At 37.1% G+C, this 24821-nt stretch overlaps 1 protein-coding gene across 1 annotated transcript; it reads left to right on the forward strand.

The window, feature by feature from the left end:
* Positions 1-3: 3 nt before the first annotated feature.
* On the forward strand, positions 4-24422 carry LOC104114644 (uncharacterized). The gene is made up of 7 exons (XM_009625138.4): positions 4-871; positions 10634-10689; positions 20452-20561; positions 20655-20814; positions 21686-21778; positions 22140-22271; positions 24206-24422. The coding sequence occupies exons 1-7, from the start codon at positions 82-84 to the stop codon at positions 24254-24256; spliced, it is 1392 nt and encodes a 463-aa protein (XP_009623433.1). The 5' UTR covers positions 4-81; the 3' UTR covers positions 24257-24422.
* The last annotated feature ends 399 nt before the right edge of the window (positions 24423-24821 follow it).

Consider the following 24821-nt stretch of genomic DNA (forward strand, 5'->3'; position numbering starts at 1 on the left):
ATCTCATTCTCATGTTTTTGTATTGGCTTGTTAAGTAATACATCTCTTCCCTTTTGCAGTTGCACTTTTAACACAAATGCCATGAACCTCTCTCTGTATATCTCACCCTCCAGGTCTATTCACTTCACTTCCACAGAGCGATGTCGTTCCTTCCACCACCACCGTCACTACGTTATTTCCCGACGAGTTTCCCCCTCCCCTCCCCGTCGCCGCCATCTGCGCCGTCGCCTCCTTAAAAAGTTCTATCCTAATCTCACCGAAGACACCACCTCTCCTCCACCGTCCGATCAAAACCTCCACTTCATTCTCACTGTTGATGATTTACCTACCAAATCCTTGTATTCACTCAAGGACCTTCTCGATTCGAAGCTCAGCGAATTCGTCGATTCTAGCCGAGCCGCCATTAAAGACTTGCAAACTCTCATCCGTATAGATAGTAATAACGGCAGAGTTCTGTTCTCCTGCAGAAGGTCCACCGTTCAATTCCTAGGTACTCTAGTAATTACCAGTTTCGTAGTTATTTTCACTCTTAGGGCTATTTTTAAGCTGCTAGTGCTAGGGTTACGAATGAACAGCAACCGAAACAACAACGTTGAATTAGTGTATAAAAGAGACCGTAGTTTGGGTGGAAAAGAAGTACTTGTTGCCAAAAATGAGACGGTTTATAGGAAGAAACCAAATGTGTTGGATAGTGAAGACAGAAACAGCAATTGGGATTGGGGAAGTCGAATTAGGTTTTCGAGGAGGCGACGGAAGAAGAGCTCGGTGGAGAAGTTGCCAAAATGGTGGCCTGTTTCGACTTCCAGTTCGGATCAAGTTGGAGCAGAGAATCAAGAAGAGTATCAGAGAATGGCCAATAGATTGATTCGAGGTAAGTTTATTTCCAGCTAATTGTTAGTTATGTGACTGTTTTTTCCATCTTAATAATCATATTGTTTATATTTTCCAAGTTAAGTGAATGAATCATTTTAATCCATTGAAGAATGGAAGACATGAATTCCTTGTATGATAGATTAATAGTCATATCTAGAAGCTTTAACTAGAACTAGAAATCTTGGCACACTTTCCGTGTATGCATATGGTAGTTGTAAAAGAGTGAGTTTTAATACAAAGGGTCCTTAAATTTGAGAGCATCTATCCTTAAAATAGAAACTTAATTTTTAACGTCTATAAAAACATGAGTACTTTTTATGTAACCATTCTTAAAAAAAACATGAGTACTTTTTGTCTTTGTTAACTTACTGCCTAACGCCGTTAGTTAAAAACTAAAGGACTTGTCATGTGAAGACTAGATCTAGGTCTTCTATCCCCTCTCATTTCTCCTGTCCTTGCCGGTGTAGCCAAAGCTGTCGGTGTAAGGTACGGCATTAATCCATCTTTCACACACAAACAGGTACTTTTGCAGATTCCTTCTCAATGACATGCTCAACGCCTCTCTTCAAAAGGTCTCACTTCCCCAGCAAGAAAAGTAAAACGGATTCTCACGTGAATTTCCACAGAAATTCTCCTATTTGTGTATCTTAATAAGGCAAGAAAGAAAAGGGATATAACCACTTAAGTTTTTCCAGCTGGTTAGAGTTACAACACTTCTCCTTCAAGAGACCCGAAAGACGCGATGCTAGTTTGCAAGAGTGGTTGCCTTTCAAGTGATTGGAATGATGGAACGGATCGGAAAGTAGTCAACTATGTTGTACTCTCTCTGTTTCATTTTATGAGCACAAAGTTTAAGAAAGAAATGTGGCACATGCTAAAAGTGCATTAAGAGCATTTCATTAAGAGTAAAAATGTGCAAGTTTAAAGTTAACAAGTTTCTAAATATAGATTGGTGCCAACAAAGTGGCGTTCCGGTAATTCTTGCTCCATACAATAGGTTTGTATGCATTCTCCAAAAAAGATAGATTTTTTGAGATGATAACAGTTTTATATATTCAAAAGGCACAAAGGTTGTGCTGGCCATAATTACAGGAGGTTGTACCAAAATATACATCTAAAATTTCTACCTATTACAAGGATCCTAGAATATCTATTATAGCTTCTGGATCCTTTGTATAATCCTACTTACTTCAAAAATAAAACAACAACAAAAAGTCCATTTTTATCTTCTGAATTGAGCTGCTCTCGTCTTCAAAACACCTTGAGTTCCTTTCTTTCCAAATAGACCACCATATGAAATCCCATCTATTCTTCTGAGCTAAGGGACTACTCCCTTTATTCCAGCATGACAACATTTCCTTTGTGTTGTTTGGCATGACCCAGTGTACCCCTGCTAGTGCTAGAAATATATTCCAAACTTGTATTGTCACTGAACAATGTAAGAAAAGGTGATTAATAGTTTCTGCCTCCCTTCCACATAGATGACATCTGGAACAGAGTGGTAGACCCTATCCTCTGTTAAACAAGCCTTTCTAGCTACCAACCAAACAAAACATGCCACTTTAAAAGGAATCTTTACTTTCCAAATATGCTTCTAGGGCCAAAACTTAGTTATAACGTTGGTTTTGAGTGAGCGCTTGATAAGAAGTTTTAACAGAGAAACTACCTGACTTGTGTCCTAGCCACCAGACCTTGTCATCATTCTGAGTGACACCTGTGAATTGGTTGATTGTGTTGTAGAAGTTTGCAATTCTAATGATTTCCCAATCATTCAATAACTTCCTAAGGTGAGATTCCACCCTTGGATAGACCAAACTTCATTGAAGGTGGCCTTCTGTTTTTTTTTTTGATAAGGTAAATTGTATTAATCAAAAGGGAGAAAAAACTCCCGCATACAAGAAGTATACAAAAAAGTAGAGAATTTATATCAGAACATGATTCTCTACAAATGACGCCCAATCTTCTACACAAGTAGGGGCTATATGTGAGCACCAAAAAACGATCAAAGATAAAAGACTATTCTTAAGATGTGAAAACAGAGACTCAATCCCCTCAAAAACTCTCATATTTCTCTCTCCCCAGACTAACCACATGAGAGCTATCGGGGCGATCTTCCACGCCTTTTGCTTGCTTCTTCTACGGAAACCGGTCCAGCTATTTCCTTTACAGTGTTTGGCATCACCCATTGAACACCAAAACGATTCAGGATTGCCCTCCACAAACCCCAGGACACAGGGCAATGCAGCATAAGATGATCAACTTCTTCCCCTAAACTTTTACACATGTAGCACCAACTAACATGTGTAATTCCTCTCTTTCGCAGATTTTCAGATGTCAAGATCACTCCCCTCGCTGCTAGCCATGCGAAGAAGCACACCTTCGTGGGCGCCTTAGGAATCCAGATCGATGAGTATGGAAAAGTAGCCTTCTCTCTCACCAACATACTCTGGTAAAAGGATTTTACGGTGAACAAGCCATCGCCACGCAACCCCCATCTCCAAGAATCGTAAGATGGATGGGGCATGTCTTGCCCGTATAGTAGTGCCAACAAATTTTGGAGCTCCGCAATCTCCCAATCTTGCATGTTCCTTCTAAAAGAGAGGTCCCATACTATCCCCCTTCATGCTCCTTGCGAATTTGTTGGACCATCAATTCCTTTTGGTTTGAAACTCTGAAGACGTGGGGGAAAGATACCCTCAGAGTAGCCTCTCCACACCACCTGTGATTCCAAAAGCTGATTCTCCTTCCATCTCCCACCCTGTAAGTGATGTTGCCATAGAAAGCTTCCCAGTTCTTCATGATGTTCCTCCACATGCCACACCCGAACGGTGCTGTGATTGCCTTGGTCCTTCAACCCCCTCCCGTGGAATCGTACTTTTCTGCTATGATCTCCCTCCATAGAGCATGCTCTTCTACCCTGAATCTCCACAACCACTTCCCCAGCAAAGCTCTGTTGAATACCCTGAGATCTTTGACTCCAAGTCCACCCCACTTCTTTGGGGAAGTGACTGTCTGCCAATTCACTAGATGAAACTTTCTAGTTTTATATATTCATTAACCGGATATATTAAACTTTTCCTCCAGTTTATGTGGAGTCCTGATATCCCTTCAAAAGACTACTCTTAACATCCTTATCCGATCTGTCTCAGCATCACAATGAATGATTGCATCATCTGCATAAAGGAGATGAGTGATCTCCAAACTTCCCCGTTGTCTGTTGCTAACCTTGAATACCCTGATCCAGTTGTTCTGTTGGGCTGTTTGAAATATATTATTCAGTCCTATTATAGCAATAATAAATAGGAAAGGGGATAATTGATCCCCCTGTCGTAGACCCCCCCGTATGATGGGAAACCTTCTGAAAATCTTGCTGTGCTTATGCAAAATCTGATCCAGTTAATCCACTTTGTACCAAAACCCATCTTCTTCAACATATTTGTCAAGAAGTCCCAATTCACATGAACGAAGGCTTTTTCTATGTCTAGTTTGCACAGGACTCCAGGCTACTTTTCCTTCATTTTAGAATCAACACACTCATTGGCAATAAGAGTAGCATTCATTATTTGTCTTCCTTTGATGAAAGTCATTTGATGTTTGCCAATCAATTTTGAGATCACTGATTTGAGCCTTTCTGACAGGAGTTTGGAGGTGATTTTATATACACCACCTATCAAATTGATTGGCCTGTAGTCCTTTTAACTATTTTGCACCATTTTCTTTGGAATCAAAGCTATGAAGCTAGCATTTAGACTTTTTTCAAAGTATTCCTGATTGTCGAAATTCTGGATGGTTTGCATTATATCTCCCTTGATGATTTCTCAACATTTGGAGTAAAAACCCATACTGAAACCATCAGGCCTTGGACTTTTATCAATAGCTTAAAGTTTAATGCATTCATGTACCTCCTGCTCCTCAAAAGGCCTTTGGAGTCGTTTCTCTTGTTCTGTGATTTCAGGGCCATCAATCATGTTGAAATTTGGTCTCCATGCTTCTGATTCAGTAAAGAGCTGTGGGTAAAACCTGATTATCTCCCCTTTAATTGCAGTTGGATCCTCCAATGTTACACCATTAACCACTAGCTGATCAATATTGTTGTACCTCTTATGTGCATTGGCTGTGCTTTGGAAGAATTTAGTATTCTTGTCTCCTTCTTTCAGCCACAGGGCTCTAGACCTTTGTCTCCAAGCTATCTCTTCTTTTTTTGCAACCTCTTCAAATTCCATGAATAGATTAGTTTTTAACTGTGCTTCCTCTTCATTCAAACTCCTCTGTTCCTGTATTAAATCCAGTTCTGATATTTGATTGAGAATATTGATCTTATTGGACTCAAGGTTCCTATGCTTTGTTAAATTCCACTCCTTAAGCTTCCTTTTCAGAGCTTTTAGTTTACTAGCCAAAATGTAGTCTGGTCTGCCATCCACCTCAAAAGAGTCCCACCAGATCTTCACTTGCTCATTGAAACCCTCAACTCTTAACCACCAGCTTTCGAATTTAAAGTAGGATTTGTTATGGTCCCAATTCCCACATTGCAGTGATAGAGGGAAATGGTCTGAAACAACCCGCTGCAACATGGACTGCTTAACACTCTTGAATTTCTCATCCCATTAAATTGAGATGAGGAATCTGTCAATTTTGGAAGAAGAATCTTGACTGCCCCCAATTCCATGTATGTAGACCTACATTTAGTGGGTGATCCACAAGCTCCATGTCATCTAAGAAATTTGAGAATTCAATCATATCCCTGGTGACCGTAGTGCAGTTCTTCTTTTCTGAGATGAACCTGGGGGTATTAAAATCGCCACATACCACCCAAAGATTTCCACAAAGGCCCCTGGCTGCTCCGATTTCTCTCCACATACCTTGCCTTTCTCTTCTGCTGTTTGGGGCATATACACCTGTTAGATGCCATGAAAAATCTTGAGTCATTGCAATGAAATTACAAGTTAAGGAATTAATTCCAGTGCATGTGACTTCCCCCTTCCAAACTCGACTGCCCCACATCATTAGAATCCCCCTTCTAGTACCACTTGCCGGTAAACATTCATACTTCATCCATCTATTGGCCCAGAGTTGCTTCACATATTCATCTATATCCCCTTCGACCTTAGCTTCTTGTAAACAGTAAATATCAGCTTTCCACATGTGTATCAAACTCTGTAACGTGCTCCTTTTCCCCCTATTGTTTATTCCCCTAACATTCCATAAGATTATATTTATCTTCATGGATCAACAACTGATTGTAGCTTCCCCCTGTTTCTGACCCCATTGCTTTTGAAATTGACATTAAACTTAACAAGACTTTTGAGTTCCTGTGTACCTTTCCATCTCGGATTTGGAGGAGTCTCTGGCATTGGAGAACTGGGTTGTTATTCTTCCTCCTGCTATAAATTTTCCTGAAAAGAGCAAAAGCCTCTTTTTCGCACCCTTTAAAATCAACTCCAAATTTGTTACTCAATCTAATTATATTGCTATGTACCCAGAGAGTTGCATCCATCTTATCATCTTGTGGTTGGACATTGATTGGCTCTGCATATTCCAACACCCATGGTTGTTCCCCTGTAACTTTAATCAATTGCATATTTGAAGTCTGCTGGTCACTTTGGTGAGGAATCTCTACTTCTTCTATGCTTGTAATCATCATGGAACCACCTTCGATCTGATCTTCGTCTATCTCTGAAGAGTTGAAGTTGAGAGCAAGTTGGATTTGGTTTTCGATGTTTTCTGTGTTGTTCTCCACGGGAATACTCGAACATTCTGCAGATATCTTGTGTGGTGTGTTTGTAATTCAAGAATCATGGGATCTGGTCCATAAATTATGTCCATTGGGCCTTGGATCTCACTTATTATTATAGGATCAATTGGGCCTGGCTGCATTCGGCCCAAAGTAAAATTGTGAATAAGAATAGGATCAGGTATTTGTGGGTTTAAAATATCACGTGCCTCCTCATATATCTTTAATTTGAGATTCTTTGCATCCTTCGATGTGCCCACATGATCTAGGGTTTGGTGAGAAAACCCAGTACTCTCACCCCCCTCTTTATAGAGTCTGCTGACCCTAGACTCTATAGCTGCAACGGTACTTTTATCACCAAACCTATCGCCAACCCCCACTGTTGCCGGAATCTCGCACCAGATCGGAATGGTGTAAATATACCCATCGCTTTCAACCTCCACTAGCTTTGGAACATTTTCTCCATCTCCCTTCACTTTGATCCTAGCCCATCTCATATGATTTCGCAAGCTGGTTACTTCTTCTGTTTCAATCCATCCGCCACAAAAGTTTCTGATTTCTTGAAAGACCTTTTGAGACCATAGGTTTAGAGGAAGCCCTAACAGACTAATCCAGACTCAGCTTCTTTTTGTATTTGGCCAACATCTGACTGTAGGAGACCACCAATCAAGACTCATCGTCCACCTTTTTCCAACTCCATTCACCTGTAAGAATATGTTCAGCAGCTTTCCTTGTCGGAAGTTCAAACAGAAAGTAAGAATCATTCATCTCATAGACATTGATTCCGTGTGCCGTCTTCCAGACTGAGGTGACCCATCTCCGGACATCATTGAATGTTGGGGTGTCCTGTAAAGGATTGTTGAATCTACCAATGATACTTCTCCCCAGAATATCTCTGTATGTTGTTTCAGAGCTTCCAGAGATTACGATTCTGGATTTTTGAGTTCTTATCGGCGAGGCTTTAGTCCCTGCTGTTGACCATTTGTTGACCCTGACTCCTTCAATTAAAGGAGAATCGATGGGAGCACAAGAGACATTCTGTATTATCATGTGTGATGCATTTGTGAATCTTTCTATCTTTAATGCTATCTTCCCCAGCCTTCCTCCTCTACATTCTTGACTGATCTGCTTTCTCCTTGTACAGCAATAATGCTGATGTACCTTCCATATTTGTTGTATTTGAGTGTACCATAGAACTGTGCAAAGAGATCTTCTGTTTTTCAACTTTTGACTGACAATGTCTGGACCTTTGATGCCATGTTCAGAACATGTACAATCCACTTCATGACTTTATAACTCAAAGTGACTCTCCTAAACAAATTCCTGCTGCTTTCAACCAAGTCGAACCAGATTTCAGACCTTGAATATGTTCTTGTAATTTCATAGGATTTGAAACCGGAGTTAAAATAAATCTTATCTTCCCCCATAAAGAAACAAAAGAAGTTTTAGGATTAATCACTGATGAATGATTAAAAATAAAACTCTGAAAAGGACGCCGGAAACTTTTAGATCATGCTGGAAAAGAAGTGGTCTTTTCTAGCCTCTAAAAGTGTGCCTGGGAGCTTTTTTTCTTATATTTTTCTAATGTGAAAAAGAAAAGAAAAGGAGGGAGTATTTGGTTATCACGCTAGTCTCATACTTTTTTTAAGATAAAGTAATAATTATATTATTGTTTGGGCACAATAGACAAGAAGTATACCAAAATGTATAAAACCTATAGAAAAATGTCGTTTACTACAAATGACATCCAACCTTCTATACGTCAAGGAACCTCCTAAGTGCACCAAGAGGAAAATAAAAATAAAAGGTTTTTCCTCTATTGTACAATTCACGTATTTGTACAATTGAGGATTGCCATTCACGTATTTGTACAATTGAGGAAAAATAAAAGGTTTCTGATAGGGCTTTATTGAACCTTGAATGGCAATCCTTGTGGTGTTTTTGGGCTTTATCTCCATAACACCAGCTTTCAACCTTGAGCCGAAGGTCTGCATACACACTACTCTCCCCATACCCTAATTGTGAGATTTTACTGGGTTTGTTGTTGTTTGAACACCAGCTTTCCTATTCCTTAAATATTGTTAGGCTGGACCTAGGCAAGTCCAAAAATAGATAAAACCATATTGTATATATTAGCTGCTACTATACAATGTAAAGTAGGTGTTTAGTACATGTAACACCTAATCACTGTTGGTATACTCCTTGTGTTGAGGTGTCATGTGTGAGGCATGCTTCATATAAGGCTATCCATGATCATATTCATAGGCCTTCTCAAGATGCAATTTGCACAAAACACCTGGTACTTTTTGCTTCCTTCCCCAATGGCCCTTCCAACCAGTCCTTGTTATCTTCTCCTATTTGGTTAAACCCCACACCCCCTAGATTAGGCCTCCAATTCGCTTCCTGTTTGAAAAACACTCATAATAGTCTGCAATTGCCACTTTTACTCCCTCTTCCCACTCATGCATTACTCCATTATTATCTATTACTCTATGTAATTCCTCCTCCTATTAGTAATTGCTATAATGTGTAAGAGTTTTGTATTCGAATCCCCTTTTCCCACCACAATGCTTGAAGTTTTTCTCCAACTAGTCTCTTGGGCTAACGCCAAGAGGCTAGCTCCCTCATCAAACTCCCTATTCTCTCTCTCCCGCTCCTCCAACTCCTTCCCCTCCTCTGCCCTTTCTGAATCTCTCATCTCATTCATTGACTGCCTCATCTTCACCTCTACCCTTCCTAGAATCTCCTTGTTCCACACCTCTATATCTTTTTTGGGCAACTTCAACTCCTTTCCAGGCTTGGAAGACGGGCTTCCCACCATTGTAGCTACTGTATCATCCAACCATTCTCATTAAAGTTTGCTCTACTGCTTGTTTGCATGTTCTCAAATCTAAAAGGAGTTCTCGTACTTCTTTCTCTATCCTACGTGATAGGTGAATGGTCCGATGTCAACCTCGAAAGGAATCTGTATCACAGTCGGGGCCGACTGCTCCTAGATTGTAGACACTAGAAATGTATCAAGTCTCAATCTAGATGTAGAATCCTCCAACCTTGTCCAAATGAAAGAAGCATTTGTTAAAGGAAGATCAATAAGAAAATGGTTTTCAATAAACGCCGAAAACTCCTTCATTGCCCTTGACTACACCCTACAATTCACTTTCTCTTCTGGGACTGTAATGGTGTTAAAATGCCCTTGTATACATGGGATATTCCACTCCCTCAGAACTGCCGCCATTTCCCCCCAAGACATTACCTTAGACCCCCCTCCCCTTTAGGACTAGAAACATCCCCAAAACCCCCGCTCAATCCTATTCCTGATATTTCTAAATCGTGCAACTAGTAAAATATTGTTAGATGAAGACTTAGGTCCTGTACAATGTGCATTGATCTTTTGTCTGTGATTGGCATTTGGCAATTCAAGAATAGGTTTGTACGGGTTCGGTTTTATTAATAGAAGAAAGATCTTTGTTTTGGACCTATCAAAAAAAGAGAGGAAAGGTCTTTGTTTGAAGGTTCTTTCTTCATCTCATTCTTTTAGTTGGTGGTTTATCAATTGCATTTTTTTGGTATTTAGCAACATCAAAGGTGAATACGTATCTTCAACTAGGTTCACTCATTTCTCTCTCTCTCTCTCTCTCTCTCCCTATGTGTACGTCTGCCAGTCATCTGTCTTTTTTCTGATCCAGCGAGTTCTCTCATTGGGCACTCATATAGAGTGTTATAAGTTGAATTATTGTGTGGATGAAAGCCTAAAGAACATATCAAGCAGACAATAAGTAGTCGGTCGTGGCTTCTTTAGTTTAGTTACCACATTCTTGAAGCTTTAACTTAAAATGCAGTTTTGCTGTCGCAGGATAGTTATCATATTGAATGGGTTTTAGATTCGCGTGACTTATATGTCATACGTGTAACTATTGCATATTGTGTTTCATATTGGAAGAACATATGATCTTGACGTTTTCAAGCTTCCCCGATAATTGTTAGTTATGGTTTTCCTTTTAAATCACAGTTTACAAATTTGCTTTCCAGCCATCTTGGACAATAGAATGACGGGGAAGGACATTTTGGAGGATGATATAATTCAAGTCAGTATGTTAATGGCTTCTCATTTCTTTTTTCTTACAAAATATGAAATGTTTGCATAGTTGTTTAATTCCTTGATTTTGTTTGGAAGCCCCTTTTTATTTAATGAGTTTGCTGCACCCATATTGCACCAAAACTAAAAAAAGGATATACAACTGAATTTAAGCTTAATTACATTGTCCTTTGTCTTAAGAAACTCTAGCATTTCTTTCCTTCCAAAGCGGCGGAGATGGAATTCCAAAATTTGGAAAAATTTCTAGTCAATCATTTTTTATGCCAAGCTAGGAGGAAATCCAAAGTAGATCTTCGCATGCATCGCGGATAAGATGTTAAAAATGAAGTTCTAGATGTTGGAAGAGACCTTGCGATGAAGGAATAAATGGTTTACATCTTCATTCTCGCAAAGAGAGCATCCGCGCATAATGCATATCCCATCTTTTGAATATTATCAAGATTGAGGCATTTTCCATAAGCTACAATTCCAAGGGAAATATTTGACCTTATAAGGGGCATGGCTCTTCTAGATTGCTTTCCAAGGTTGAGGAGTCGAGCCTTGGGAGGAAATAGTGATGGAGTTATTACAACTTTTAACCGAGAAAAGTTCGTTAGCGTGGGGTTTCCAGAATATGTTGCCAGGGATGGGAGTAAGAGGGGAGGGCATTATCAACTGCATGTAGTCCTTGAGTCCCCACTCATTGAAGTTTCTTCTTAGAAGAATGGACCATCCTTCAGGAAAGAAAATTATAATAATGAAGTAAGACCAACGTCAAAAGGTTTTTGTCAAAGCCACACTAAACAATCTTTTTGGTTCTTTTGTTTTCTTTTCTTCTTAACCTTTTTGAATGCCACTCTTCTTGTTCCTTCTTTGTGTAGTAAGAGAGGAGGGGCATTATCAACTGCCTGTAGTCCTTGAGTCCCCACTCATTGAGGTTTCTTCTTAGAGGAATGGACCACCCTTCAGGAAAAAAATTATAATAATGAAGTAAGACCAACGTCAAAAGGTTTTTGTCAAAGCCACACTAAACAATTTTTTGGTTGTTCAGTTTACTTTTCTTCTTAAACTTTTTGAATGCTACACTTGCTTCTCCTTCTCTGTGTAGTAAGACTGATAACATGTTTTTAAAATTTTTGATAGGACCTGTGGGTAACATTGGAAGATGCTTAACCCTTGTAAAGAACGATACAAAGAGATGTTGGGAATAAATTGCTTGATTTGCACTCAAGCATGTTGGGGTTGATGTAGTAATTCTAAAAAGGAAAGGAAAGTAATTCCTATTCCTATTCGCACCATAATTAGGATGCCAAATCTTTCCTATAGGTATACAAGGAATGGGCTCGTGCAATATTAGTTTCCTAGTTTTTAATACTCCCCCTTAAGTTAGAGCATGCAATACCAAAAATATACTCTATTATGGAGCAACAAAATGATTTTGTAAGAATATGTGCTAATTGATCATTCGAGTTGGCGAAACCTGTCACAATGCACCCCGGTTCGATCTTTTGTCGAATAAAATGACAATCAACTTCTATATGCATCATTCTTTCGTGAAAACTAGATTTGAAGTAATGTGTATTGCATATCTTTATTCCGTGGGTGCATTTCCACCACACCTCAACTCTTAGGGAAGTTGTTTTAGCCGTATAAACTCACATGTAGCTAAAACCATTACTTAGTATTCTGCCTATGTGCTTGATCTAGCTAATACATCTTGCCTTTTGCTTTTCCAAGATATTACATTTCCTCCATTTAAAACGTAGTACCATGATGTGGACCATATGTATGAAGGATATCCTGCGCAGTCTACATCAGAATAGCCAATCATACAAGAGACCTTGCTTTGGTGAAACTTTGATATATCGGAATATATGAATGACTGCATCTCAATGATTGTCACATGTAATTTGGAGAAATTGCTAAACTCACTAACAACAAATGAAATGTCTGGTCGTGTGATCATAAGATTATTGAGATGCCAACTAGTCTGTGATAACGACTTAGATTCATCAAAAGCTCCCGTATCCTGGAACAATTGTAACGTTCGAGTCCATAGGAGTTTCAACAGGTTTGCAATTTAACATGCTAGTTTCTTCTAATATGTGCAGAATGTATTTCTTCTATGAAATGAAAATTCAACTACTGGATTGCACCACCTCAATGCCTAGGAATTAGTTAGTTTATCCCATAGTTGAATTGTTGAATTTTCATTTCATAGAGAAAATATGCTTTGGACATTGGTTCACTGCCAACTTGCTGCTTAACATGAATAATGCCTTCATAATCAGCACCTGTTATAACAATATCATCCACATAAATAACCAAGAGTATATGCTTGTCATTATGAAAACGTTTATAAAGTATGGAGTGATCAGCTTCACTTCGAAGCATGCCAAATGGTGGACAACAATGTAAAATGACCGAACCATAACCTTGGTGATTGCTTAAGTCCATAAAGAGATCGACAATACTAATCCAAACTTCCCCGTGCAACAAATCGTGGTGGTTACTCCATGTAGACCTTAACAAATTCGGCATGAAGGCATGCATTATTGATATCCAACTCATGAGGGGGCCAAGGAAACATGGCTGCCACAAAAATAAGGAGGCGAACAGATGCAATCTACACTATTGGAGAAAAAGTATCACCAAAATTAAGACCATAAATCTGAGTACATCCCTTGGCTACTAGTCTAGCTTTCAGACAAACAACCTTTCAATCGGCACCCACCTTGATATTAGACACCCCAAGACATCCAATTGTTGTTTCGACTGATGGTAAATAAACTATCTCCTAAGTACCATTGTCATGAAGAACAATTATTTTCTCAATCATAGAACGATAAAATGGATTGCTTGATTATTCGCTCAAGCTTGTTGGGATTTATACCGTGTTTACTAGTAATCCTAACAAGGAAAGGAAAGTAATCCTAGTAATTTCTATTCCTATTTACTCAATAATAGGGATTCTAAACCTTCTTATATTTACAAAATGAGCTCTTGCCCTATTAATAATTTCCTAATCTTAACAACCCAGAATTGCTTGTTATGGTAAATGATAGGGAAGCTAGGGTGATAAGTTATTTAAGAAGGGATGACCAGGATGATATGGCGGAGACATATGGCTTATACTTTTAATTGTGAAATTATTCATTTGGAGTTCCTTGAAGAGGATGCAAGGGAGGGTGTGTGTGGAGAAGAATACTGGGAACATGAAGGCACCAACGAGAGTAGATATTTCCTAGTATAGTGGATTAAGTAACAACGAGTTGGAGATTAAGAGATTAATAGAGAAAGAAAAGCATGTCATTTTGTCCATAATGAAATGGTTGTGGAGATATGGGCAAAATGAGAAAGGATATTGGAATTGTCATAGGTGCCAAATATGGAGCTCAGAATAATTGGTTTACCAGGAAATGCACAACTTCTCATGGGGTACGGGTTTGGAAATGAATTTTTCCAGACTATTTCATTCAAAGTTGGTATGGTCTTCACGTTAGATTTTGGGAGGACAGGTGGCTTGGCAACATAATACTAAAGGAGTTTTATCCATGTTTATATAAGATAGCCAGCAACCAAAAGGGAGGGCAACAACTGGAATCCTTTATTCATAAGGAACTTCCATGACTGGGAAATCGATGATCTTCTTACACTCCTAGAAATTCTGGGTGGCTGGAGTACTCTAGAGCACCAATATGACAAATAAAATCATTTGGCCAACCTTCTAAAATCTACTTATTTTGAGAAGTGCTTTACAAAAAACTACTTTTGGTGAGAAGCAGTTTGTGTTTTGCTAATCAATTTGAAAAGCACTTTTGAGCAGCAATTAGTGTTTGTCCAAGCTTTTAAAAAGTGCTTGTAAGTGTATTTTTCTCAAAATTGCTTCTAGGGAGAAGCTACTTTTTTTTGCTTTTCAAAAATTGCTTCTGCTTCTATTCAGAAGCACTTTTTTTTCCTTCAAAAGGCTTGGCCAAACACCTTAACTCTGGGGAGGAAAAGCACTTTTTGCGAAGAAAAAGGTTTGGCCAAACATGTTAAAAATCATGTGGGGGAGTTGTAAGGAACGAAAGTTCACTGTCAAAGATAGCTACAACCGCTTATGCTCACAAAATGGTATGCTAGTGGACTGGCTTTGGAAACACGTTTTGAGACCAGACAACCACAAAAGTGGCATGTTTCACATGGACCCGTGTTTTTGAGAGCGAGAAGCGCAAAAAAGCGACAGGGGCTCGCTTCACTTCAAAAGCGAAGCGCACGCTTCATTGAAGTGAAGCGCAGTTCTTATATATATACTAGTTTCAGTGTACGTGCGTTGCACGTGTTAGCTAAGCTTATTAATAAAATAAATTGTATATCTTAAGAATGAATTTTATAATAGCAATTGACGTCAAATAAATGTGACATTTATTTAAATGGAATGGAAATGAGTGTTAACGTGTATTCAAAATAATTGAATAATTTATAATTCAAACTGAACAACTTATTATCCTCCAAATCACATAATTTGCAGTATTTTCATAAGTTAAAGTTTCTTGAGAAGTCTTTTCAATATGCAGTCCACAATATCCTTGTTTACTTATTCTTTGGTCAAAGAGCTTTCTCCAATCAACTAAACTGAACAAAGTACTAAGAAAAAAAACTTACAAATTCAAAATTTAGTTTGAAATTTGAAACAAAGTACCACCTTGTTTGAGACCAAGATAGATAATCATGACGCTTAAAAAACAAGGCAATTTTATCTCACTTCTTATCAATTCCGATTCAACCCGCAGCAAAACAGTCGTTGCTTTCGTGGGATGCTCGTTTTCGATAAGGAATTGAAGAATCAAAAACAACTTTTTTTGGGAATCGGGCGAGATGATATGTTGAAATAAAATAAAATAAATAATATGTTAAAATTGAACAAAAATTAAACAATTAAATAGAAAGAAAGAGAGATTTATTTTTATGAGGTAAACAAATTATTTATTAGAGGGAGAGCTTTCTCCAATAAGGTAAACTGAACAAAGTATTAAGAAAAAAATTTAACTTCTGAATTCAAAATATGATGTGAATTTTGAAATAAAGTACCACCTTGTCTAAGACCAAGATAAATAATCATAACATTTTAAAAAATGAGGCAATCTTCCCTCTTTTTTTTTTATTCCCTTCCCCTTTTATTTCCTTTTTATCCCCCTTTGTTTGAGCTATTGCTCTTTTGGTGACTCGAACCACGACCTTGAGGTTGTAGTTGAGAAGTACTGATCATCTGAGCAACCCCCTCCTGTCGACAATCTTACTTCACTTCTTATCAATTCCGATTGAACCCTCAAGAAGCGACCGTTGCTTTTGTGGAATGCTTGTCTTCAATATAGAACTGGCTAATCAAAACCATCTTTTTTGGGGGGAAATTGAGCACGATGATATGCTGAGATAATATAAAATAAATAATATGTTACAATTGAACAAAAATTAAAAACTTAAATAGAAATAAAGAGAGAATTATTTTTATTAGATAATTATTTACTTGACAAATGAAATTGATAAGTTTTTGATTGGATGTGGGGACGCCAATTGCCAACTTCTATTCTTAAATAGCACATGCAATATAAATAACACAGTCAATTCTACTTGATCATGCAATAGTAATTATAGTTACAAAATATAGGATAAAATTACTCTTGAATTATGAAGATGTTTAATTAATATGAGTTAAAATGTTTAATCACTTTTTTTTTTAATATATTTTGGAATGCAATAATTCAAACAATGTGTACAAATTTTATAAATAAGCCAATTTTAAATTGTAATCATATATGAGACATCGTATACAAAAATCACAATCGAAAATATTTTGATTTGTAATTGTTTTTGAAGGATACACTAAAAACAATGAAAATACATCACTTCAAAAATAGCTTAAAGGTTAAAAAATTTACCTCAAATCACTCGCAATTTCGTGTTGCCAACATCAAGTATTTAAGAATGTGGAATAGAGTCTTGTTTATCAAAGTGTTCAATTTCTCCAAATTGGCTTTCTATCCGGCAATTTTGGTAAAATAATACTAAACCTAAAGTGACACCAATTGCAGACAATTTTGGTAAAAGAATTCTAAACGTGAAGTAACATTAGTTGTTGGTGAAACCAACCTTTTTAACACTATAGAATTTGCCGTGCGTAAATTTAGAATATTTATGCTTCAAATTGTTTGTATTGTCCTAGATCCTTTTAGAAAGAACTTTAGTTAGTGGAATAACTCGCTATGTTGGCTGAATATACTCATATAGTAAGAGAAGGATTCAGCAGTAAATTTGGTAAAATATACGTAAAGTAATATTAACTGCTGGACAATTTTGTAAACGAATCTTAAATACAAAAAGCGACATTAATTGTTGGGATCTTCTTAATATTATATTTCGACACTTTTCGTTTTTTAAATAGATAAAAAAGTTATTTTTACTTATAATTATAATTTTATCCAATATAAAAGCCACTTACGAAGGGTAAAAAAGACGAACAATATTTTGCTAAGGTTTTCGTGCTTTTAATATAATATAGATAATAATTAATTTTATAAACTGAAATACACATTAAAAAAATAAAATAAACTGAAAATATAACATATATATATACACACATATATATACACACATTAAAAAAATCAAATAAACTGAAAATATAACATATATATATATATATACACACACATTAAAAAAAAATCAAATAAACTGATAATAATTAATTTTATAAACTAAAATACATATTAAACCTAATAAATTGGAATAAATGGGGGGGGGGGGGGGAACCAACGCCTGCCCTAGCTGTGCGCTGGAGGAGAAAAACTGAATAAGAGAAGAAGAAGAATTACCTGGAGGTTGAACCCTAGCTGGTTGTTGCTGCTAACGTTGGGAAGGAGAAAGAATGGCCTTTTCACTTTGGGTTTGTTTTGTATAATAAAAACAAAGACCCAAACTTTTTTTTTTATAAAAATGACCCCTCTGAACAGAAGCGAGCACTTCTACGCTTCGCGTTTTCTTGGCTGATGCAATCGCTTCTGATGGTCGGGTCGCCTCAGTTAGGAAAAGCGACTCTGAGAATGTTAATCACTTATTTTTACATATGCTATTTGGAATTTCTTCTCAATTTTTGGTCTGCAATGGGTCATGCCTCATTCTATCAAGGAGCTTTTGTTAGCTGGTATTTTTCAAGAGTTGACAAAACCATCAAAAGAATTTGGAGAATGATAGCTGCAGTAAATTTGTGGTACTTATGCAAAGAAAGGAATCACAATTGTTTTGATAGAATCTCAACTCCAACCTACCCTCTGAAAGCTAGATGCTTAGTTAATTTATTCGGATGAACTTTTCATAATCCTGTAAATAGTGTTGATAATTTTTTGGATATTGTTAGCTCGCTGATTCTAGCATAGATATGGCTTGGAACTAGCTTTTTATTGTTTACAGTTTTTTGATATGCTAGCTCCTTGTAGGTTTTTTTATTGGAGCTAGCTTTTGATTCCTTTTGTAATTCTGCATCTTCTTGATGCCTTTTCTAATGCAATTTACTTCATAAAAAACATTAATTTTTTTTGGGGGGATTATTTGGAATGGTGAGACGTATGTAAAGCACAAACAATTTTTTTACCGTATATACTTTTTTGCTTAGAGAAAATCCAGTGCTGGTACATAATTTTGACATTTGAAAAATGACGAGTAACCATGTCTCGAACTTGTACATAATTTTGACATTTCTTTTTGTGATAATAACAAAAGATTCTTATGAAAAATCTTGTGGTAAATATGGACAAGAAATGTGATTCATCAACAATGGAAAAAAGATACAAAGAAACAAGATGGAGGTTTCGGAAAACTTGTTTTTTCCCTCCTTTTTCTTTTATCCTTCAACTTGTAGTTTGTGAGTAGATTTTCCTTCTGTCCTTGGATTACTGGGAGAGTGGATCGGGGGGCAGCAGCTAGTGGATACAGTTTTATTGTTTGTTAGAGAATGTGGATCTTTAAGCTAGACTTAAGGTTTCAGTTTAGAGGGTGTTTGGATTGGCTTAAAAGCTAGTCAAACCAAAAAGCATAGACTCATTTTGGTATTTGGCAAACACAAAAAGTGATTTTAAACCAAAACTTTCGAAAACAAGCCAAAAGCTATAAGTTGGAGAACTTATGGCTTTTTTGCTTAAAAGATAGATGAGTTTGGCCTAGTAATTTACATTACTATCCCTTATATGTGTTTATATAATCCTCACAGTACCCTCCCTAATTGAAAGTTCAAATCCCGTTTTCTTTCTTTTCTTCCTCCATCTAGTTGCTAACAAAAACGTTTGGCTATTAATCTATGCTTCTTGTTTGCATTAGAATATTCTCTTTTGTAGACACTACTTCAGATCTGATCTTGCTTCATTATTAAAGCCGCTCACATCGTTATTTCGAGACAGGATCTTTATCAAATGAAATAGATAACATATAAATTTCTGAGAAGAGAATCTTCTTTCTGGAATTAGAAAGTATAGACATCGAAATTTTAGTGGATCAAGCCTATAAGATAGTTGGGCTAAAACCTACATTCAAGACACTACTCTTGAAATTTTAGGAGTCTATTAGGGATGCTTGGAGGCTACTCTACCAATACCCTAACTTGGAGGCTACCTACCCTAACTCTAGGTCATTCCTGTAAAAAGGATTACATATTCCTTTAAAAAAATGATCTCAAAAATGGAGATCATCTCAATATCCCGTAAATTATTGGGATACTCACAGAGAGACCAAGATGTAGCCAGGCGCTTCTTGATAATAAAATACTTCAAGAAGAAGATCCACATAATGCTCGACCTTCATGGAGATCAAATACATCTCAGGAAGGTCCGCATCATCCTAAGTTTGAGAAATACGATGATTCAGCCCTCGAATCACGGAGAACAATTTGGAGGAAGAATCAAGGGAGAAACATAATTGTACTCACAATTGATTAATAAAATTACTTTATTCTTTTGTGATTGTAGTTATTTTTCGTATGTCAAAATTTCGTTGCAAACAGAAAGAAGAGGTCCTAATTTCATGTAATACTGCCACGAGATAAAACTATGTGAAAACGTGTAAAATAATTGATAATTAGTAGCTTAATTTAATGGTGTAAAAAATTAGAAATTGTTGATATATAAAACTTAACTACAGATTTATAGTATAAAGTGAATTGAGATCCAACTTTCTGTTACTTTAAAATTAAAAAGGTTGCAATAATAAGCTCATATTTCAATCATTTTAGCAGAAAAATACTTATCAGTATTCTTTTTCACCAAACACATCGATTGTTAAGCTTAGCACTTTCAGTCAAACACAACACACGTAACTGCTTACTCATAAATTCAGCTAACACTTGGAAAATGCTTTCAGCACTTGGTGCTTCAAAGCTACTTAAATTCAGCTAACCAAATGGGCTCTTAGTCTTTGTCAATTTCAAGACTTTGACAATTCAAAATAGTGATCTAGGAACAGTTCTATTTTCTTTTGGTGGAGGTACATGTTAGATAGCCTTCTTTATTTAGAAGGCATAGGGCAAGACAGAAAGGTTATTAGGTGGGGTGGCTTACCTTTATAATATTGTCCTTGCAGATGTCCATGTTCTTTCAAACTTAAAATTTTAGTGGAACTACATGTTAGATAGCCTTTTTATTTTGGATGGAACTGTCTCATTTCCACTTTCCTTGTTGACAAAGTTTTTACTTTTTAATAATTTATAAGCTATGCTCCAATTTGTGCTAACATGCTGGTCCATTTGTAGTTACGATGTATAGGGAGGGTATCAGGCGTGAAAGTTTCATTTGATACTGAGAATGCACGGGATACCCTTTATCGTGTGGCAATCGACTTTGTTCTTAATTACTGTGAAAGGTAGCTCGCTTAGCTCGACGCTTGATTACTCAATGCCCTGCTTTTTCATCCTTTTTACCCTCATATAGCTGCTGCTTCTTTGCTCTTCTGCAGCACTGCAAATCAGTCAGCTTTTGTTCTAATTGGTGGTGAAGAAGCACAAAACTTCATTGCTGGGCTTGCTGATAATGTTGGACTTGAGAATACTAGGGCTGCAAGAATGGTTTCTGCAGCTGTTGCTGCACGCACTAGGTCAAAGTTCTTGCAAGCTTGGGTAAGTTTTTCTTCCACGTGGAATTAAATTCATTTGTGCCCTTGGACTTCTTGAAGCAGGCTATGTTATTAAAATCCTTAATCTTTCCATAAAGTTGTCCTGCATAAATCTACTTTTGATAAAGCTATCGGTTCTTCTTCAACTATGGTTGGGAGAATTTGGAAGCTAAGGAGGAGAATTAAATGGATATCTCTTAAAACCTAATCGGTCAGCAAACCCTCCTAATTACCAATTTCCAACCTCCTCTTCAAGTTCTAGGCTTGACAAGAAAGGAGATTTACAATTAACCCAAGAACAATTGTTTTTGGTAAGTTAACCCAAGAGCATTTTTTATCATTCTCCTCCCTCTTTCCTTTCTCATCCCCGGAACACTCATAACCAAGACTAGTTGGTACAACGTTTGTGCATGGGATAAGCCCCTATGTTATTGAAATGGCTAGTAAAATGAAAGGGAGCTAGCAAATAAACAGTTGCTAATCAATGCCATACTTCCTCTTTTACCTTTAATAAGGGAAGAAATTAAGCCTTGCTTAAAAATAGAAACCTCTATGATGAGATAATAAAACATCAGTTTTGAAGCCCTGTTGTATAATATGTAAAGGTAGGAAACTAAACAACTACTGTAGTTTCTTCTAATTCCAACCAATCCATCAACTGCCGCTGGTATGTTGAATGTATCGGCATGTGAACTTCAGTACATCTGGTTTTGGATTTGGTGATTGAGAGAATTATTGTCTTACAAAAGAAGAAAGCTTGTCTTCCATCTTTGCTTTTCTTCTAAAATAAGCAGTTGGCATGATGAACTAATTGATGGTCATAAATATAATATATTTTTCTTGTACTGATGCTACTAGAATCTTTTTATTTTCAGGCCTTGGAAATACAAGGAAAGCATTCTGAAGCTGCGATGGAACTGTTTAAAATATGTGTAATTCACCAGATATTTCCTCCTGAAGAGTTCTCGGTTCGTCTTCTCTTCATTTTGTACTTCGGTTATGTTCGTGTGGTTTATGCTCTGCTTGTGTAATTCTCATGGTGTGTGTTGTTTTAATTCTTTAAAAAGTGCCTCGGCATTGATAGTTGATTAGAAACACACAAATCCAGGAAAACTAATTGATAAATTTATTCTTGATCCCAATGCCTGATGGTATAATTTACTATATGAAAAAAAGAAGAAAATCAGCTATCAATGATCCTAGCTAGATTATTCACTCTATGTAGTGATCTTTTCAAGTTGTCTCACTATTTCAAGGTGCCGATGCACTTTGCACTGCAGTGTAGGACCATTTCATGCTATTTGTTGTTTTATTGGCATGTTTTTACAGCCTGAGATGGAGATGGTGGCTCGTGGACTTGAGAAACACTTAAAAGTAGATCAGAGGGAATTCCTAATGAACACTCTTCTACGTGTGTGTGGTGATCAGAGCAGGAGAAGTGTGGCTGAAGCTCTGGGCCTGGTATGCCTAGTTTGTTGCTTCTATTCTCTATCTGGTAAATCTAGAATTTGTTGCTCATTGATATTGGGCTTCTATTTGAGTGACATTTCCAATTGTAGCGGCAATTTCTTGTTGGGAAGTGGAGACTCCTGTCAAATTTCTACCTATTCTTTGTGCTTTGAGAGAGAATTCTGCCTTCAGCCTTGTAAAGTAGATCTGAACAAGCAGTGTGGAGAAGGCATCAATTCTCTATCCTCAGTTTTGTGCACAGTGCCCTTTTAGACTTCAAGGAAATTTACCTGCTCTAATCTGGGCCTGTCTCTTTTCAAAAATAATTTTATACTCTCTTCTGTCCTCTCCTTGAGCAAAATATGGAAGTTATTTCATCCCAAGTGTCTCTGTGTTTTTGTGCGCGTAACTAGTAGGAGTAGGAAAAGAGTTCAATTCTGGATGAACTTAGTGTCATGTGGCGTGGCTGGTGGGTTTTTATTCTTAACCCTGGTCTTCCTCTATTACTTGTAGTCATCTACCCTGGTTGTTAGCTGTGTTATAAAACCCTAGGAGGAGATTTTCTAGTTACTTAAAGATAGTGATTAGTTAGAAAATTATCCAACTGATATGTTTACTTGGGGTGTGTTTGATAAGTAGTTTTCTTACTTATATTTTGGCGTTTGGTTAGTAAGCAGAGAATATTGTCCCAAGAGCATTTATATATAATCTAGGAAAAGAATATGGAGGTGGGGGTTGGAGAGGGGTTGAAGTAGGGGTGACTGTGGGGGCTTTGGGGGGACCTAAGGGGTTGGGTGGTGGGCCGGGGGGGGGAGGGAGGGTTAAAACCATCTGTTGGATAGTTTCAGGAAATGTTTTCCCTCTTGCTCTTGAAGTAATTTTTCGGAAATTAGAGGAAAATGTGTTCATAAGGAAATGTTTTCCAAAACATTTAAGCCAAGCTAACATGGGGAAATTGGAAAACATTTTTCCGAAATGTTTCCAACCTCACTTTTTTCGGAAGAGAAAAACCAAACAAATGTCAGGCTTTGGTAGAGGCTCTTAGTTAAAGTCTGTCCCCATGTTCTATACCTCCCTTCTGTCTCTTCTAATCCTTTTTTTTGGTGGACTTCCAGAAAATATTTCCTCGAGGCTAAACTGATGAGTTTCTAAAATTGCAAAATTCAAAGAAGAAAAGACTGAAACTTTTTTGCAAATACGAAGGTTTAAGAAATGGGAAACTATAAAGGGACTGAAGATTCCGTTATCACTCGAGTTAGAACTCCAAAGAGCTATGGAACCTTTAAGATGGCTTTATGCTAGTGACTTGGTTGTTTCGTTGGAGCAGTGTTCCTTGTTGTGTGATTACTCCCATCCCCATTTCCTGTTTTCTTTTTGTTCCTTTCAAACCCAATAACACACAGCGGAAGAGTTCCTAAAGGCTCTAAGAAATTCTTATTCAACACAAATTTCACTCTCGCCTCTTCAACCTCTGGCAAGTTGCTTTATTTTTCACACTTTCCAAAGTGAGCAGCGTGAAGAGGTATCTTGAACCATGGGTATCAAAACCTGTTGGATCTTCTCTTGAGACTTCAGAACAGGAACAGTCTGGGTTGCTGGTCCTGACTGTGCAATGCTTATCTCCTAGGTTATCTGCTGCTATTATTGCTTGAGTTAACCTTTAAAATAGAATAATAACAACAACAACAACATACCCAGTAATATCCCACACTGTGGGGTCTGGGGAGGGTTACCCCTACCTTGTGAGGATAGAGAGGTTGTTTCCAATAGACCCTTTAAAATAGAATATGGTTCTTATTACCTTCATAGTATTGAATGACTTATTATTACATTTGTTTCCTTCGTAAATGCGTTTTGATATTGCTGTTTACCCTTTATCTGTTGGTGTTTCGCTATGTGCTCTTTATATACTTCTTGATGATTTGTTTTCCACTTCTCTTCTGCAGATGTACTCGGAGGGTAACATCGTTCATCAACAAGAAAACAAGTACACGTAAATCACTAATTTAAATTTGCACTATTGTTGCGTACATGAAATGATTTTTAAAGATGATGAATGATGTTTTAATACTCTGAAGGACTTTGGTCAACAACTAGTACTAGTACTGTATGCAACAACCTTCCAGAATATTTCAAGTGGATTATCAAATTTATCATGTAAAAGGTTATGTTAACTGCTAGAAGAAAGGGAAAATGTGTATATTACACTCTACTCACTTCAAATTTTGCGGACGACCGCTTAATTGCCTAGTCTCTTTCGGATTGGAACTAATCCTCTTCCAAATGATTTTCAGATTTATGTTTGGCTTGTGTTATACATACGTGTATAAAGCCACTTAAAGAGCCGTTTGGATGGGCTTGTTGTAAGTGACTTTTAAGCCAAAAGTCATAAGTTAGGAATTCTAACTTTTGACTTTTGACTTATTTTTATCATTTTAGCTTAAAAATAAAAGCACTTTTTTACTTTATCTAAACACTACAAAATGGCTTAAAAGGAATTAAAATAAGCCAATGCAAACGGTTTTTTTTTTAATTTTTTTGACCTTCCTTTTGTTCTTTGTT

The sequence above is a fragment of the Nicotiana tomentosiformis genome, chromosome 9 (assembly GCF_000390325.3).
Source record: "Nicotiana tomentosiformis chromosome 9, ASM39032v3, whole genome shotgun sequence".
In the NCBI taxonomy this organism is placed as follows: Eukaryota; Viridiplantae; Streptophyta; class Magnoliopsida; order Solanales; family Solanaceae; genus Nicotiana; species Nicotiana tomentosiformis.

Excerpts from the sequence above, each read along its gene's own strand:
- LOC104114644 (XM_009625138.4), top strand. The coding sequence starts at position 82 with ATGAACCTCTCTCTGTATATCTCACCCTCCAGGTCTATTCACTTCACT. Across the intron at positions 872-10,633 it reads GGCCAATAGATTGATTCGAG|CCATCTTGGACAATAGAATG; the intron begins GTAAGTTTATTT and ends TTTGCTTTCCAG. Across the intron at positions 20,562-20,654 it reads GTTCTTAATTACTGTGAAAG|CACTGCAAATCAGTCAGCTT; the intron begins GTAGCTCGCTTA and ends GCTCTTCTGCAG.